The 19,284-nt window shown below is 42.8% G+C and overlaps 1 protein-coding gene across 2 annotated transcripts in view; it reads right to left on the bottom strand.

The window, feature by feature from the left end:
• Positions 1-3,650: 3,650 nt before the first annotated feature.
• Positions 3,651-19,284, bottom strand: part of ATAD5 (ATPase family AAA domain containing 5) — a 422,063-nt gene continuing 406,429 nt past the window's right edge. For both annotated transcript variants that reach the window (XM_085617196.1, XM_085617195.1), the window contains exon 23: positions 3,651-5,532. In XM_085617196.1, the coding sequence (XP_085473322.1) occupies positions 5,454-5,532 (79 nt within the window). In that variant the 3' untranslated portion in view covers positions 3,651-5,453. The remainder of the gene's footprint in view (positions 5,533-19,284) is intronic.

The following is a 19,284-nucleotide window of genomic DNA, read 5'->3' as shown; positions in this document are numbered from 1 at the left end:
ATCAGTCACCCCTCTAGCTGGTTGCACTATACCAGTGGTGAGGGTACAGGTGCATGAGCCTGTACCCCTACAGTGTCTAAGTCCATTCTTAGACATTGAAAGTGCAATGCTGCTATTAAGAGTATTTGGTGCTGGGAGTTGATCATTATGAACTCCACAGCACCATAATGGCTACACTGCAAGCTGAGAAGTTTGGTATCAAACTTCTCAGCACATTAAACCCACACTCATGCCAGTGTGTGATTTAACGAAAAATGCACACAGAGGGCATCTTAGAGATGCCCCCTGAAAACTAACCTACCACTAGTGTCCAGGCTGAGTGGCTGCTTTCAGCTGCCACCACCAGACATGTTTCTGGACCCCTGGGTCAGGAGCCTCCTGCTCTCTGGGGCCTGAAACAATGCACATTCTGGGACGAGGTGGGCAGGGTTCACGAAGGGGAAGCTCCAAAGACTTGCCGCCTTTGTGAGCTTCCCCAGGCCACTTGCTGCTCTCAGCAACTGGTCCCCACTGGTTCTGACCACCACTTTGTGCGGGCCCCAAAAGGCACCCCTGCACCAGACGCCACACGGCCTTGGGTGGCCAAACCAATGGTGCCTAACCAACCCCCAACTTACCTCTCGAAGTGGTGGTCGCACCCAGAAGAGCTTTGTCCCCAAGCATGCGGTGCCTTTGCAAACCGGAGGTTGCCCATTGCAAACAGGGTGCCCGACGTCAAAACGGCTCCCTGTGCCCGGCCGCCCTAGTGCCACTGAGGGTGCACCTTTGGTGCTACTTTGTTTCCCCATTTGCCGTGAGCTAACGTCTAGGAGCCTTGCTACCACAACCAAGTGGCCTGCTCGCCAGCAGCCACCAACCGGAGGCCCCCTATCTCCCATTGGATAACACTGGGTCTCAAAACACTGCACCCGGCCACCCTAGTGCCGCTGATGGTGTAACAAGAGTCCATCCTTGACCCTGGGGAACCCCGGAGTCTACCCCCAGAACCTCAACTCACTCTACCAAATACTTACCGCAAAACCGATAACACTATTTTCTTCCATGGGATAACTGACTGTTTTTCTTGGAAAAGTTTTTAAGTGTGGAGTTTGAAAACCAAAGAAATTCATTTAAATTGTACTATTTCACCAAAACGATTTTACTTACCTGTTTACAGGAAATGTCCCAGAGTAGTATCCAGGTATACTACTCCGAGTAAGAAAAGTAATCTAAAAAGTCACTTACCTGGTATTTTACTGAAAAGCCCTTTCAAGTCTATGTACTATATTTACAAAGTATTGCATTTCTCTGCAACCATACTGGAAGTCAAAACAAAGTGCATATACAATTACAATTCAAACTGTTTACAAACTGCATTACTACTGTAAAGTATTTATTGCTTACCTGTGCCAGGTTTGCTTGGTTCTAGAAAATAAAATAACTAAAAGAATATTTTTTTATACAAAAACAATTGGTCTGAAGTTCAGTCTTTGAGTGTGTGAATTTATTTGCTGACAGTGTGTACAACGAATGCTTAACACTGTCCTCTGATACTGCCTTGCTGCTCGACCACACTACCACAAATAGAGAGTGAGGTGCTATCCAACTTTACCTCTGCCTACCTTTGGGGTTCCACTGGACTCTGAACACTATACCTCACTTTGGTATAGTGTATACAGAGCCAGCTTCCAACACCTTTCGATGGAGGCTCGCTACATTTGGATAGTGATTCCCTACACCATTTACACTCGGGAATAAAGCAAAAGGTTTGCAGGCCTTGTGCCTGCAGGTCATTCCGGAGAACAGGGGATGGAAGGAAACCGAGGGGTAGGGTTCTTTTCAGTTATTTCTTATGATCCTGTTGAGGGAGGGAGGTATCATGCACTCGTACCCAGAGAACTCCTAGATTTCAAGATGATCATTCTAAGCCCGGAAAGGTTTGTGAAGGGGTCGGGCAGCTAGATCAGAGGGTCTCTTCTCACACTTTCATCCTTTGTGGGTCTGTGCTTTGGGTCCTGGCATGCCTGCCTTTCTTCCATATTACTGCAAATTTCGATAGCCTTCTTGCTCTATAGCATGGATTCACACTTGCACTCTTTCCCTACCGACTCCTGCCATTCATAAGTACCCAATTGCTTTTATTTTCCGTCTTCCTTTAGCTTCGACTAAACATTAGCCACAAACAATGCAAGAATGCTGTTAACAAATGGTAAGCACTGTTGGACTTTTACCTACATTTGTTTTAATCTGTGCTGTATGCTTATGCCAATTACAAAGTTAGGCGCAGATTGTTAACCAACAACTAGACTGCTAACATTGCATATTCATGACCAAATGAATGCCATGTTGCTGAATGGATAATATTCAGTTTACTCATTTGGATACTATTGATGTGACGTCCACATCAACAATGCCTTATACGGGGTGCTGTTGACATGTTGTCACGTCAAAGGACAAAGGGCATGGATTCTCTCTGGCCTGGGCCATGAAGAGTTTTACCTCTCTTTCCTTGATGGCTTTGGCATGCATGCAACCACATTTGCTGTAAGACGGAGTCGTGCCACAGGCCAAGACATCACAAACAAAAAGAGACATGTGTCTTGTGGTAAGAAACATCTGCTTACCACAGGTGAAGCAATGTTTGAAGCCCGACAACCTTTGTGGAGACATGCTTGACAAAACACTGCTATTTTTGGGGGAAACGGTCAAGGAAATCAACTCCGGGCCCAAGGTGTGGGGTAGGAAAAAGAAACCGATGCCAGGTCTGCCCTTTGGACAACTCTGACATCCTGTACATGGATGTTGTTGAGCACAGGTGAAGTTGTGATGCCATCTATGGACGCAGGAGAGCTTTTTCAATGTTTCCAGGTCCAGTCTTGCACATAGAGGGATTCAAGATGTGATGACATTGCAGACAGAAGTATCCAGAATAAACAGGATACCAGTCATTCCAATTGTCGTAATAAGATGACAAATCCTATTCTAGATTCCACATTTCAAACTCATGGACTAGACTGCCAATAAGAATACAATCTATCAAAAGATATTATCTCATACATGTACACACACTGTGGTACACCAATTGTGAGGTTTTAACAGGGACTTATCTCAAATATAAGGATAATGGTATGAAGACCTGGATTTAAGAATAGTAAATCTACACTTACCTTGACGATATAGTGGTAGTCTATATTTTGAAGTCCACATTCTAGCAGCTAAATGTGTGTGAACTATAGATTCTGACAACCCTAGACGCAATCACAGCAGTACTGTATGTTTTGCACTTTAAAAAGTGTTTGTTCAAAACAGTAATGAACTCTCATATTTCCAGCATACAAAAATCAAAGTGCTTTATGCAGCAAGCTCAGACCTTCACTCTAATTTAAATTAAGTATTCTCAAGCTCCAATGTGAGCTAGGGACTGGTTGTTGGTGGGATGCATCAGTGAAAGGCATACTCCAGCCAATATATGTAACCCAAGGCAATTTCAAAAATGACCTTATGGCAATATGATTTAAATAATCAAAATAAGCAATAAAGAGGCAGTAAAAAACATTAACATTTTCATCATAAGCAAATCCAAATAACATTTTTTAAAATCATTTAATCAGTCAAAGAAATCATGACAATGTAAAAGAAAACATGGGTACTATTCTGAAGAAAAATATACATTTTCAAATGTAGAAAAATGTTTTAATATTCTTTACAAACTGTACAAAATTAATACACCTATACAATTTTTTACAATATCTAGTGCTTTCCGCCTTCATACCTCCGATATTCATAAGTTACAATTTGTCAAGTAGAGCAATCCATGGTCGATTACAAAATGACAATGTAGCAAACAACTTATGCACAGATGTTATGGACTCACTTTAATCACCAAACTAAATTAAAGCCATGTATATGAACTACACCACAGAGAGGCATAAAACAAAACAAGCACAAATGACCAAATAAAGTGAATAAAAATAGCTGCCATTAGAGCTTACGCACAAACTTTATGGCATTCCACTGTATGTAGATTTTGAAGGCAAAGACGGGAAGAATAAATAAGACCACAAAAAAAAGTGGTTAACTTTAGTTCAGATTCCATTCCAAATGTACTTTTTACTGGGTTGCAGGCAAGAAGTAGGAGACCAGTTTTTTCTTTTTTTTGCAATCTTTATAAAGTTTACAAAAGTGTCAGTTCTCTCAAACAGCCTACATAACGGTTTTGAGTTTTCAAAAGACACATTCACCAAAATAAGGCGATGCCTTTGAAAACAAAGCAACTTAAATACATTAAGATAAACGGCGAAATACTTTTAAAGGAACAATGAAAATCAGTGTTTTGAAATGAAAAAATGATGTACAAATCTAGAGGTAAAACACAAAACCTTTTCATTTACAGATCTGTGGTCACACCATGGTGTAGGAAACTAAATCAATTGCACGCATGTTAGTGACGTCTTATAAAATGCAGCAACCAGACACTTTACCTTATTACCGCAGAAAACCTACACAATTCCAGAAGTTGAAAGATACAGTTTAAAATACAAAGGAACGATAAAAAACTGGAGACCAAAGAGTGTTGGAAGTTCAGCTTTTCTTATAAAACAAAAGAATTGGCAGTGGGCTTGTATCAAAGTTTTGAGTGTCTATTGTGTATAATGCAGAGCAATATGCAGTCATGCGGACTGCTTAGCTGTCACCCAAAGCTCTCAAGTTTCCAGATTACATGCGTGGATAGCCGGTGCCCAGATTTTGTCTTCCTATTCTGAAATTTGTAGTTCGAAATTTTTAAACACGAGAAGCAAAGAACACTACTCATGAAGGATGTCAGGAGCGCAGATCTCAGCCGCTGCCAAAGAGTCAGACATAATATCCGTATTTCATCCAAAGCAAGCAGGCTAGAAAGCGATAGAAATACGACAATATCTTTCACCAAACTGTGGAAAACCACCAATTTTGAAGGGCGACAATTTAATAACACAGTCATGAACCTTAGTTGCCCAAAGGCTCTCCGCTCTGTGGAGTTAACTAATAACTGCTCTCAAATTAACGTCAAAGGGCCTTAAATCAAAGGCGGCATTTCATTGGGTGGTCTAAAACTGCAAGCACTCAACCATTCGAACATACTTAAATAGATTAATTTCACAAATACATGCATTTTCATACTAAATAAACTGGGGGAAAGAGGCACATGCGCATTCCCCTTCTCGTCTCCGGCACTCAATAGTCCTCTTCATGACTGCAACATATAAAAGGTTTCACTGTGACATTATGAGCAAAGACTAAAGATGGACAGGAACACTCCTATTGATTATTTTCTTCCAATTATGCTGGGCAGAATGGTGAAGTTGATGATATACCAAAGATACAAAATGAAGGTATTTTCTTGTAGTGTCATTGGGCAGAATCAGCCATAAGAGATTGTAGACTGCATTCTGGCCAAATTATTCGATGGTACCAAGCACTAGATCCAGGAAAGACTAGGGGAAATCAGCTGCCAGGCTACACAAAATCGTTTTTGGTAATTCCAGGTTTATTCCTTCAAAATAATGCAGAAACCTAGAAAAAAACAAAAATACAAGAGAATGTTCACTTGTGGCAACAATGTTACACAACATAATAAATCTTGAACTGACATAAGGGAACTATGCCTACCAACAATGCTGGTTGTCACTGGGGCTTTGTATTACAGAAGAAAACTTGTTTTATGTGGCCCATTGCACATAGCGACAATTCATATTTCAAAACCACAGAGTTTGTATGTCCTTGGGTTTGATAATAGAAACAAGTTACTTATCTTCAGTAAGGCTCTTTCTAGTGGATACTCTATCTAAATGCAGATTCCTCACCTTTAGAATGTTCCCATGCCCCTGAATGGATCTTGAAAAATGTCATAGCTATGCACCCCCACACGGTTACATAGTGCTGTGTGTTGACTTAATTTTACCCCAGGGGTGACTGAAGGAGCTGCATACAAGAGCCAAGCCTGTATGCTGATGGTAAGTTTCTTGCTTGAGTCATTCCGCGCGGAGCACAAAACAATTGGAGGCACCAATGTGCAGCTCTCCAATTTAGGAGCACTCGTACAGGGAGGTGGGAGGGGAGTGGGGAATCTAGGGTTAGATAGAGTATCGACTATTGCTTATTAGTAAGTTGTTCTGGTGATGGATACTTCAAACTGCACATTTCTCACCTTCAGAATAGATAGAAAAGGAGATTATCCTGAAGTGGACGATCTGTGGAATGGGCTCAGACCGAGAAGACTCGAAGGACTGAAAAGGCAAAATGCCCTTCTTGATGGACCCGGCCATCAAGGAAGTAGTGCTTTGTGATTGTGTGCTGGTGCCCACGTCACGAACTGATAGATGTTGAGGACAGGCACTCTGCATGCCAACACAGTGGTGGTAGCCTTGGTGCTGGTGAAATAGGCCCTAGCTCCTTCTGGAGGCTACATTCTGGCCAATGTGTAGCACATCTTAATGCTGGACTATCCACCTCGACAATCTTTTTATCTGCATCGCCTTCCTTTCTTTTCCCCTAGAGAATTCTACAAAAAGCTGATCGCTCACCGCATAGTCTTTGATACGATTGATGTAAAAGCTTAAAGCTCTTTTGGGTTCGAGTCTTTGGTGCCTCTCCGAGAGGGAGTGATGAATTGCCCAACGTTGAAAAGAGGCAACCTTTAGCAAGAAGGCCATCTAGGTTCTCATCACCAGCTTGTCTAGAACAAAGCGATGTAGGGAGGATGCACAGAGGGCATGGAGCTCACACCTGGGACATACTGAAGTGATCACAATAAGGAAAACAGCCTTTGGGGTCAGAATACACTGTGCATTGGCTCAAAGGAAGTATACAAGAGAAATGTCAGGACCAAACTGAAGTCTCACTGTGGCATCACAAACTATTTGGGAGGAAACATGGGACAAAACTGTGGTAATGTGTAATGCTCAAGCCTTTGGCTTAGAATGTAATTAGGTCACTGGAGCAAGAGAAGAGTGTCCTCTCCTTGTACATTCTGTCTTGTGTCAGTTGCTCCAGGGCCCCTTCATGTACAGATGTATTTTACTGAATAAACCCACTTCACCTACTACTGACTTGGAAGTATCTTCATTACAAAACTGGCGCTGATTTGGGATCTCCTGCACGTTTCTACAACCAGTGGATTTTAATTTCTATGAAGAAGGGGCCAGAGAGCAAACCGTTGACGACTTCAATCCTTCTGAAGAATGAAGAAACTATTATTCACTAGTAAGTGAATAATCAAGGAGGGTTAGAGACTTTCAATGTCATTCTCTACCTTTCCTGAAGAGGAATTTTCAATTTTTGCGCTTTTTCCATGTCATTGTTAATGTTGCACTCATCACCTAGCAACCGTTAATTTCATGTGCTTTGTGTGCGTCCAGCGTCGGCTTTTCTCTTTTGAAAGACTTCATTGTACTTGTGGTGAGGCGTGAGGTCTGCGAAGTCTTTTATTGACACAAAGCACTTTTTGTTTTTAACAAGGCGAGCGCTACGGAGGTTGACTGAGGCCTCCCAAAGGGTTGCGAGCGCTACAGGCCATCAGCATATGATCGACGCGAGTACTGCAGTAGTTGACAGAGGCTTCACAGCGGAGTGCAGAACATCAGCGCGTGATCAGCGCTACAGTGCATCAGCGTGTGATCTGCGCAAATGCTGCAGTAGATGACAGAGGCTACTCAGCGACAGCACTACGGAGGTTAACAAAGCTTTCTCAACTAAGCGCGAGTACTACTGAGCGCGTGATCTGGCCATTAGTACAAAGCACGAGTATTACGGAACTCTACACAGCTTCAGCACTTGATTGTGTCCAGCAAGTAAGAAATAAAGTGGTTCAACACTCAGTCAACTTACCGAGTGCATTCTCTTCCGAATTCCCACGACTCTGAGAATCTTCTGATGTATGAAGATCATAGAGACTCAGATTCAAGACTGTGTTTCATTTAATACTGCCCCTAGTGGTCTATTTCAACATCTACATTCTTCTAGTAAAGACCACAGAGTTTCAAGTTTCCAGCCTCACTAATCCATTTACACTGGTTATTTTTTTTTTTTTTAACTTTGCAGGTGTTACTTTTCTGTGATGTGCACACATTTTCTTTCATAAATACAAACCAGCTTTTCAGATTTGCACATTCATACTTCTGTGATGTGCACACATCCTCAATTTTAAAAGCCAATTTTCACTTCAGCGATTTGCACGCTATTACAGAGTTTTGTGCTTTTGTCTTTTAAGTCCTGCATATCTTCAATTCTATCTTTATAGTAGGTGCAAATCAGTTTTTCAGTAATTTACATATTTCACAGCGATTTGAACGCTTTGTTCATGTTCTACTATTTGGGTACTTCTTGAATTTCTTCTGTTTTCAGCAAAACTTCATCAACAATATGCAAAGCATCTCTCCGACTGCACCTGTCATGCAAGATCCTGGCAAACCTCCCTTAAATGGAAATTGTGGATTTGTTCTTTTAAAGCTTACCTAGTGGCGACTGATGCAACTAAGTTCAAACCTGACAGGAAAAAAGGTTTAATGTACTATCATCTTGGTACTGAGGGCCACAACATTTTTGATCATCTACCTGAATATGAAGGTTCAGATGATTCTGACATTGATGGATTAGACACTGCCATTGCCCAACTTGACAAGTATTTTGCAAAATCGAAAAATCTAGTGGTTCATAGATTTAAATTCTTTACTAGGGTACAAAAGCCTTCTGAGAATATCGATACATATGACACTGCCCTGAAAGTGTTAGCGTCCACATGTGAATTTGAAGAATTTACCTCCCAATTGATTAGAGATCAACTTGTTATTAGATGTAGTTCTAAAAAAATTCAAGAACGATTACTTACTTGCAAAAATCTCTCTTTAGACAAAGCTATTGACATAGCTAAGAGCATTGAGGGTTCAAGTCACGATGTGAAATTCCTTGAAGAATCTCTTAATAAAACTACTATTTCAGGTGCAGTCGTTAACAAATCCATTCCTGTTGTGGACCACAAAAAGAACAAAAATCTCGCTAAACCTAATTTTCAATCTTTCCCGCCAAGAAAAGTAATTTGTTTTAGATGTGGGTCACCTAACTATGTTTGTTCTTTTAGATATTGTCCTGCTCATGGTCAACAATGTAAAAAATGCAACAGAATTGGTCATTTCTCAAAAGTATGTAGAGGTGGTAAATTCAATAACCCTATTCGTTGTTTAGTCAGTGAAAATTGTGAGGTTGAAGTTGACAATTGTGATTCCCCTAATGAAATGTTATTAGGTGTCAGATGTGTGAAAGATTTTAGTTCTTCTTCAGTTGCAGATCCTGAGATTTGGATTAACGGAGTTTCTATCAAGCTTCTATTTGATACCGGAGCTCGCATCACAATTCTAGACTATCAGAAATATGTACATTCATGGAGCACTCATTCTCTGCTGCCTCCTAATGTTACAACTGTGGCTTTTGAGTGTAGCAGAGTGGATCTCTTTGGTTATTTTTTAACTTGTATCAAATTTCTTGAATCTTCCATCAATGGAAAAGTCTATGTTGCTCGCAAAGGCATTAATGTCTTAGGTCTTGTTCACCAAGCTGAGCTCAAGACCTGGTTCTCGTAATCCTGTTACCATTGAAAAAAATCAATACTGAAAATGTCAATGCTTCTATTAATAATTTACAAGATGGTAAACATTTTCATACTCCAGACTATGATTGAAAGAAGAAATTTCATGAGGTTTTTCAAGATAAATTAGGGAAAATATCTGATTTTGTTTTTTCTATAAAAGTTAAACAACAAGTCACTCCAGTAAAGCATAAGTTACGCAACATACCTTTGAGTGTTAGAAAAGAACTATCTGATAAGCTTACAGACTTGTGTAAACAAGGCATTATTGAGAAGGTTGAGGGCACCCTATGGTTATCTCCCATAGTTCATGCAAAGAAAAAGACAGGTGAACTCAGAATGTGTTGACTTAAGAAGTGTCAATGAAGCAATTTGGGTTGACAATTTTCCTCTACCCAGAATAGAGGATCTCATCACCAAGAGTGGTCATTCATGTTGGTTCACAAAATTAGATCTTAGGTCAGCATATCACCAAGTTGTATTAGACCAATCTTCTCGCCATCTAACGGCCTATGTCACTCCAGAAGGAACTTTTTAATTTTATAGAATGCCTTTCAGCATAGCTTCTGCTGCGGCAGTTTTTCAAAGATTTATGTCAGAAATGTTCCATGGTATATCCCAAATGGCAGTTTCAAGATGACATTTTGATGTTTACTGAAAGTGAGTCAGAACATAATGTTGTTGTGGACAATGCGTTAAGTATACTTGAATCTAGAGGGGCCACTCTGAGAAAAGACAAATGCATTTTCAAATCGAAGGAAATCGAATACTTGGGTCATGTTTTTTCAGCTCAAGGTGTAAAACCCAAACCTTGTCTTATAAAAAGCATTTTAGATGCACCAGCTCCAAAAACAAGGAACAATTAGTTTCTTTTTCAGGTCTTTGTGAATTTTACGCCAAATTTTTAAAGAATTTCGCTTACTTAACTGAATGCTTCAGACCTCAATTGAAGAAAAATGCAGAGTTCATTTGGTCGGACTCTTGTGATCACTCTTTTAAAGTCATCAAAGAGAGGATTGTTAATGTCCCTGCTCTACAATCTTTCTGTGAGAGCAGAACCACTGTCATCACAGTTGATGCTTGTGAGTATGGCTTGGGTGCTGTTCTCATTCAAGTCGAAATGGGGCGCGAGTTTACTGTTGGATTTGCTTCCAGGACTTTAAGACCTGCTGAACGTAAGTATTCAGTAATCGAAAAAGATCTTTTGGCCTGTGTGTGGAGTGTGGAGAAATTTAAAGCGTATGTGTGGGGCAGACATTTCATTTTGAAAACGGATCACTGTCCTTTAAGTGAATATCTTATCTGGAAAAGAAATTAAACGAACCACAGCCAGAATCTCTAGACTTGCTGCAAAACTTTTAGAATTTTCATTTTCTGTGGCGTATATTCCAGGTGGGAAAAACTCCCGTGCAGATCGTCTATCCAGACTTCCTATTGAAGAGTCAGAAAATCATGAGGGGGAAGCAGAAATTGAAGAGTGTTTCATTGCTTACATAGGTGATGCTACATTTTCTGAGAATGATTGGATTGCAGCTCTTAAAACTGATTGCATTTTAAGTAAAGTTATTACGTTCGTGAAATCTGGTTGGCCAAAAGAAACAATTGCAAAATGAATTGCAACCATTTTGGAAAGTTTCCGATGAGTTATCTTTAGAAAATAACATTCTAGTCCGTGGAGACAAACTAATTGCACCCATCTCTTTTCGACAATTAATTAGCTTGGCACACAGTGGTCATCTAGGTGCCACCTTGACAAAAAGAAAAATTAGAGGAAAATTCTGGTGGCCGCGCATGGATTCAAATTGTGTTAAAGGTAAATTAAGGATAAAGTGTTAACAACGGAACATCAAGTTGAATCTGTAAACTTTTGTCCAAAGAAAGCTTGGCAACGTATTGGTGTTGATTTTTTAGGTCCGTATCAAATTTTTCCTTACAGTTTAAGATATTTTATTATGGTGGATCATCTTTCAAGATGGGTTGAAGTTGATCCTGTTTCTGAACGCACTACCATTAAGGTGCTAGAATGTTTTCAGAGAGTTTTTTCCTAGAGAGGGACTTCCGGATGAATTACTCACGGATAATGGGGTTCAGTTTGTTTCCTCAGAGATGTCCTCTTTTCTGAAGAATTGTAACATTAAACATTTAAGAACACCACTTTACCATCTCTAAAGTAATCGAAAAGTCAAACATTTCAACAAAGTTTTATTTGAATATATTCAAGCTTCAATCAAGAGTAATGCAACTGTTACAAAATCCATACAAAAATTAGTGTGGTCTCATCGTACCACTCCGCATTCTGTCACTGGAAAATCCCCATTTGAATTATTAAGGGGTAGAGAAGCTGTCACTGAATTGTGTCCTTTTTGGGTTTCGAAAATGTTACCAAAAGCTGGGGATGTCAACAGTTGGTGCAAATCTGCTGAATCTAGTTCCAATTTGATCAGTCTTAAAAGATTTGCTAAAAACAATTCTGGTCCAATGAAGCATTGTAGATAGAAAATTGGAGACTGGGTGTTAGAAAAACACTCCCACACCGGAAGGGTGGTGGTGTTCTCCCAGAAATACACTGTGGTAGCTTGGCTCGAGTGGTCAGGGATCAGGCACCGTGCTAAGCATACGTCATACCCACACAATAACCATGCGTGCATCCGTTCCAAAAACGACACTACACCTTAAAAATTATACTGAAAATATATCTCTTTATCTTCTTTTCTCTTAGTTGCTGATTAAATAAATAATAATACAATCACAGTACACAAGGCTTTTCCTGTAGAAGGGTAGGTCAAATAAATAATACTTCAACAATTCAATAAATAAGGTAGATCATAAATAATCAAGGTATAAATATAAGTGCATTACATATAGGGCAATTAAATATTATGAGGCAATAAATACTGCGAGACAATAAATACTGTGCGACCATAAATACTGTGAAACAATAAATACTGGGAGGCAATAAATACTGTGAGACCATAAATAGGATGAATACAATAAATACAGTGCTCTCAATAAATAATAAAAGCCAACAGTGACACTTGAAAATCAGTTCACATTCCTGAGGTACTATGGGATGATTTGGCCCAATCCCAGCTTGTAGAGTTTTGGATGACCTGAGGGGTGTACTACTTGGCTTGGACAAGGCTGAGGCCTAAACTGAGGTAGATCAAGGGGGAATCTAGAGATCTGGCTCTCCCACACTACACAACCCCTCTGTATTAGTCTCAGCTCACCCCTGGCACTATCAAGCTGGTTCAAGCACCTCTCTAGCCTCTAGGATGGTCTCTTAGGGCTTCACAGGGCCTTAGGCGCCCTCTATTCCACTTACTGCCCTTTTTATGAAGTTCCGACGCCGCTGGAGTCGTGTCGACGCCGTGAGGCGGTTCCGGTTCGAATGTCGGTGGCCTCGGCTCAATGACAGTTCTTGTCGACGCCGGGAGGCGGTTCCGGTTCGATGTCGGCGGCCTCGGTTCGATGACGTCGGGCGGTCTTGGCTCGATGTCGACTTCGGGCGGCTCCGGTTCGATGACGTCGGGCGGCCTTGGCTCGATGTCGACTTCCGGCGGCTCCGGAGTGCGATCTCCACTCCCGACCTCCGGTGCTCCTTTCCTCAGGTTCCGGCGACTCCGGAGTGCGACCTCCACTCCCGACCTCCGGCACGATTCTCTTCAGGTTCCGGCGACTCCGGAGTGCGATCTCCACTCCCGACCTCCGGCACGCTTCACCTCGGTCTCCGGCGACTCCGGAGGGCGGACTTCACTCCCCCGTCGACGCCGCACACTCGACCTCAGGTGACTTCCTCCTCGACCTCTGGTGTCTCCACGACCTCCGTCGGCGCCCTCTCTCGACCTCTGGCGGCTCCGGGTACGACGTCTGCTTTCCAGTCAGCGCCGCTTCTCCACCTCGGGCTCCAGGTCTTCAGGCTTCTCGACGTCGGACTTCAGGAAGTTACCAGTAACCAGGTCAGGAACTTGCTGTTCTTTACTTTTAAGGCCTGTTCCGGCTGTCCAGGTCCTTAAGATGGTTTTTCTTGCTTTCTCCCACACAGGGCTCCAGGCTGGGCTCAGTCAGCAGGGACTAGTATCAAGGGTGGGTTTCTGGACCCCACTCCACGCACAAGTTTCCACCCCTGTTGCCTCACTCCTTCCTCCTTCAGTTCTGTGCTCCTCTCTCTTTACCAGTCAGGTGCCAACTGCCAACCTGGAGATGCCTTCCCAACATTCTAAACCTGCCTCACACTGTCACAGGGTTCTGGAATGTTCTGGAAGGTGCTGGTAGGTTCCAGTGATGTCACAGGTGACAATGGGTGGCCACCATTTTGTGTTTCAGGCCCTCAGACAGAAGTTCCAGGGGTAGATAAAATGGCTCCCTGAATCTGCATCAATACTAAAAAGTCTGGTGGTTCCCAAAAAGGAAAAAAATACTAACAGGGTTTGAGGCAAGAGTGGGACAAAATAAATAATGATGAGGAGGGACCACCCAAAGGGCTGACAGGTCTAACACTGGGTATGTGTCAAGAATCCTACTCTAGTTGGAAAAAGTTTCTCAAAATTTAAAGATCCTGTTCAAGTTTGTGAAATAAGGAAGAATTCTGTGAAACTCTGATGGGAACTGGTGGGGCATCACTCCTGTGGCTTTAGTTCCTCGCAACTCTCCAGTATCCGAGAGAGTTAAAAAATGTACTAGAGTTAATTTGTTGCCACCTAGAAGAAGTGACCGTATTTCCATAAGACCAAGGAGTTAAATGATTTTGCTCTTCGTTAAAAGTTTTAAAGAATGGGGTGGGGTTTAGGTGTTTACTCTGCTGTAATTCATTGATGGAAAGTTTCATGGAATGTTTTAGAATATTAGAATACCTCATGTTTTAGAAAATTTTAGAACTCTAGATCTTTCTTCTTTATATATTTATTCTCTTTCAAATTGTTTTTAAACTTTTCCTTCTTGCTTAGTTTTATGTTTTTTTTTAAAGGGAGATGTGTGGTAATGTGTAATGCTCAAGTCTTTGGCTTAGAATGTAATGAGGTCACTGGAGCAAGAGAAGAGTGTTCTCTCCTTGTACATTCTGTCTTGTGTCAGTTGCTCCAGGGCCCCTTCATGTACAGATGTATTTTACTGAATAAACCCACTTCACCTACTACTGACTTGGAAGTATCTTCATTACAAAAACTAAGAAAACAGCACAACACAAAACAGATTTATACAAGGTGGGTTGTTATGGTAAATATAGAAATGCTGAAAAGGTCACAAATAACCCTTAATAGTGCCCAGTGTAAGACCTTGCTGGGCCAAAGATGAAACAAACATCCGACCGACTCCACCTCCACACCAGGTAACAAATTATTCCGAGAGCCTGCCATAAATGGACTTTGTGAAAAATTACCTGGCAGCCAAGGTGACATCAACCAATTCTGGTGCAAATCAAATGCAGTTAACTGCCATTCAATCTTAACGCATAGAGGTGCAGAGTGTATCGGGTGAGGAACTCTGCCCTGTTGCTGCAACAGAATATCCTCCTAAAGTGGTAGCCTTAGTGGATGGCAGATACTCATATCTAGAAGTAAAAGGTACCACACTCGCCTGTCCCAATGCAGAGCCACTAAGATAACTTGGACGCAGCCGTTCCGGAGCTTCTTCAGAAATCTTGGCAGGAGAGGCACAGGCAGAAAGGCGTATAGGAGTCTGGTGTTCCACTGCAGCCTAAAATGCATCCCCTAGTGAGAGCTTTTGTGGGAATTCCAACACAATAAAGTTTGGGCACTGCATGTTCTTGGCTGTGGCAAAGATCTAGACCGTTTTTTATCTATTGACAGAAGAGAACCTTTGACACCTTGTGGTGCAGACGTCATTCATGATCCACCAGGCACTGTCAGCTGAGCACGTCCACCTTGGAGTTCAATGATCCAGCCAGGTGAATCGCAATCAAGGAGAAGCCCAACCTTAATAACAATCTCTAAAGGTGCAGAGCCTCCTGGCACAGGACCTCACTCCCCCTGCTTATTGTAGTACCACAAAGTAGGGGTAATGTCTGTGAGAACCTGCCCCTGCCTCCCCTTGATGGACGCAGGAAGGTCTTCAGCGCCAGACAAATGTCTCACAACTCCAATAGACTGATATGAAGCTGGGTTTCCGCCTTAGCCTCTGATCACCACCTCCCCTAGATGACATTCACAGCCCAGCAGCAATGGACCAGTCACCATTGACAGCTCTGGGTAAGGAGAGGAGCCTGCTGCTTGTCAAATTGCAGTTGAGCAGCCACAACTGCAGATCCTGTGCAGTATCTTCCAAAACCTTGATGAGATCTGACATGTTTCCTTGGTGCTGTGCCCACTGAGACTTCAGATTCCACTTTAGAGCCCGCATATACCCCCTGGCTCAGCTTACAAGCACAATGCAGGAGGGTAGTAGGCAAGGAAGCCTCCGAGCTTCTATCACTGAGATTGAAATACTGGGATCACAGCCCAAATGTCCTGGGTTCGCTGCAATGGTAGGAAGGTAATGAACCATAGTGTTCAAGACCGCTCCTATAAAAGGAAGCTTCTGTGAAGGAGTCTGTTGCCCCTTCAGTACGTTGATATAAACCCCCAATGATTTTAAAAGGTCTGGTGTTGTCAGGAGGTGGCCCGGCACGGACTGTGGTGAGCCAGTCTTCAACAGTCAGCCTTCAGGGAGGGGAAAATTGGTTTCACCAACCTCTGAAGATGAGGGGCGACCACCACTATAACTTTTCTGAACACTCAAAGAACGCAGGTGAAGCAGAAGGGGAGCAAAGCAAACTGAAAAGGCTTTTGGCCTACCTTGAACTGCGAGGAACGTCTGTGGGAATGCAGCAAGGGTATATGAAAACACACATCCTGCAGATCGAAGGCTACCTCCAAGTTGCCTTGATTTAGGACAGACAGAACCTGCACCAGGGTGAACATTTTGAATTTGTCCTTCTGTAGGAAGACTTCCATCCTTTAGCATGAGGAAATAGCGGGAATAACAAACTGTCCCCATTTCTGAGTTGGAAATACTCTTGATGGCCCCTTTGGAAACTAGAGCTCGTACCTCGTGCAGTAAGATGAATAGTTGCTCCACTGAGAGCTGCCTTGATGTGGGAGGAAGCGGTGGTGGGTCGCAAAGCAATGGGAGGGCATAGCCTTGCTAAACGATCTGGATGACCCATCTGTTGGAGGTCATGAATTGACAGAGAACAGTTGTGAGCCACTAAAGGGTAAAGTAAAGCAGCTTGCAAACAAATGAATCAGAATTCACCTAGCTGGTGAGATTTTGGATCACTAAACTCTCAGGAATAGAATGCTGTATAAGAAAAACAGGGTCACCGGGTACCAGTCTATAGCATCTGGCCATCTGCCTGTTTACTGGTGGGCAAGAGCAAGGCTTAGATCCCTGGTACTCATAGTACGGCCCGAGGGCCGACAGCGGCCAGGCAGGCCTTCCTTGGCGGCCTGCAAACCTTGCAGGCAATGTACCTGTGTTTTTTAAAAAGAGTATCAGCAAACATTAAAAAGGGGTGCTAGAGAATGCGTGATTGAAGATTCAATACTTATGCTTGAGTGGCCCTCTTTGATGTTCACTGACTGTCTCTGTGACAGGAAGCAAAGGCCCTTTAAAAGTCAGCTGTTGCTCGTTCACAGCTGCCTTTTAGGGAGCCTTTTGCGAAGATGCCTTTGTTGCAGATGAGGCCCACAGCGCTGACACTGTCTGCAATTGCCTGCACCCTCGGATAACATTGGGACTGCAGCAGGGTGCTCTTCAGACCGAGGCCATTAGGATTGCAGAAGGGGCCCTTTCATTAAGACAGAGGATTAGAGCACTCTCCTGGGACTGCAAATGATGAAACTAGGCAATAAAGGTGCTAAACCTAAGGATAGTGCACAATTCCAGGAAATAATATTCACAGAAATTGAAGGGTTGAATAATGCAATGGGGATAAACATTTTCCTCTTTTCAGGTACTGTGCTCCATGAGGGTTGTGGGATCCATGCTCTAGTGAGCAGAATAATTCACTATCTCATGCATTGAACTAATAACTACTACACACATGTAGGCAGGCACATAAGGAGTGATTGCTGCACATTGATAGACACGGACACAAAGAATCCCAAGTGATGAGCAAATGAACACTGCACAATCACAGGTGTTAGGCAAATAACACAATCCAGGTTTTAGGCACAGGAATACTGCAAAATCACAGACATTAAGGGTAAGGAATGCCTCAAATCCCAGGCAGTTAAAAATGTTTCTATTTTATACATTGTGCTAATAAATATTGTACAATCCATTAAACAATTGGGGAATATGTATGTCTGACCAGTTAACAGGTAACCTCGCAGTTATTATATGGACACACAAGGTTAAGGTACTGTAACCTTGGGTGACCATATAATAACTGCAAGGTTACCTGTTAACTGGTCAGATATACATTTTTCCCGAATGGTTGATTTCTTGAACTACGGACTATCTCTGTGCTCTGGTTGTGCTCTGAATGTACGCTTAACAGGGGTCCTTGCAGGTATTATATGGACACACAAGGTTACAGTACCACTTTAATTTGTTTTGAAAAGGTGGTGATTTTTTCTCTCTAGTCCCACCCCCACTGACCCTGCCCCCCATTGACCCCACCTCTACTGGTGCAGCCCTCGGCCACAAACCACACTGTAAATTTGGCCCCCGAGAGAAAGTTTGTGAGTACCCATGGCTAAGATTAAGTGGCCATCAGAGTGTCAGGTAGGGCTTTGTTGACTGAGTAAGGGTTCAGAGGAATCATGCCCAGGTTTCAGGACTTCTGTGAGGACGTTGTCTTAACCTCAACAGAAGACAGTTGTGCAGCTGAGGCACTAGACCTACGTCAAATCACTACAGCAAAGGTAACAGTCCTCCATTGCTAGACCAAAGAGGGAAACAAACCTGGTATTAAGGGAAGTATCATGTCCACTAGCCTCCTGTTAATCCATGTATAAACTATCATCATCATGCGGGGGTAAGTCATCCTCATTGTGGAGTTAAACTTTCAGAATCAAAAAGATGGAGCCTCTGAGGATGGTATATTGTCGGGAACAGAGTGCACAGGACTGGAGTCAGAGCACAACCTCTGTTGGGGTCGAGACTGAGCCAGCTCAGGGTAGGACATCAGAGCCTGTACTGGATTGCCCTCTAGTACCGATGACATTGGTATGACTCGACGAAAGAGGGACCATTGCAGATCTTGATGCCAGAGTGAAAAATCGGTCCCTTGATTTGGTGGGGAACCTGACATGAGTTCCAGGGGCTCAGACGGCGTAGGAGATGGATCCACATGCAGTAACCCAACTGGATGCCTCTGGGGATCCTTGGGGCTCAAATGTGCAACAGAGGGCATCTAAAGAGTGCCAACAATACACAGTATGGCCTCCTTCACATGCTGCGGTGCAGCCAAGGGCAAAAGGACCTCAGAGTGCATCAGGATAATTTGTGGAATTGCCTCCTCAATTGGAGATCGGGAGTGAGAGGGACAATGATGTCCTCACAACTTCTCTTTCGATAGCGAGTGACTGGATGGGGTAGAGTTCCCCCACGCTTTCTTATGTTGTCCCTTCAATTTTGACTTCTACTTACCGGATGACTTAGACCATGAAGGCAGCCTGCTGCAGGATCAGACTTCTGGAGTAGATCTGTGCTCTCAAATTAAGCAGGAGCAGGACTTACGC

This window comes from Triturus cristatus, chromosome 7 (genome assembly GCF_964204655.1).
Source record: "Triturus cristatus chromosome 7, aTriCri1.1, whole genome shotgun sequence".
Lineage (NCBI taxonomy): Eukaryota > Metazoa > Chordata > Amphibia > Caudata > Salamandridae > Triturus > Triturus cristatus.
This window is presented reverse-complemented; position numbering and strand designations above follow the sequence as displayed.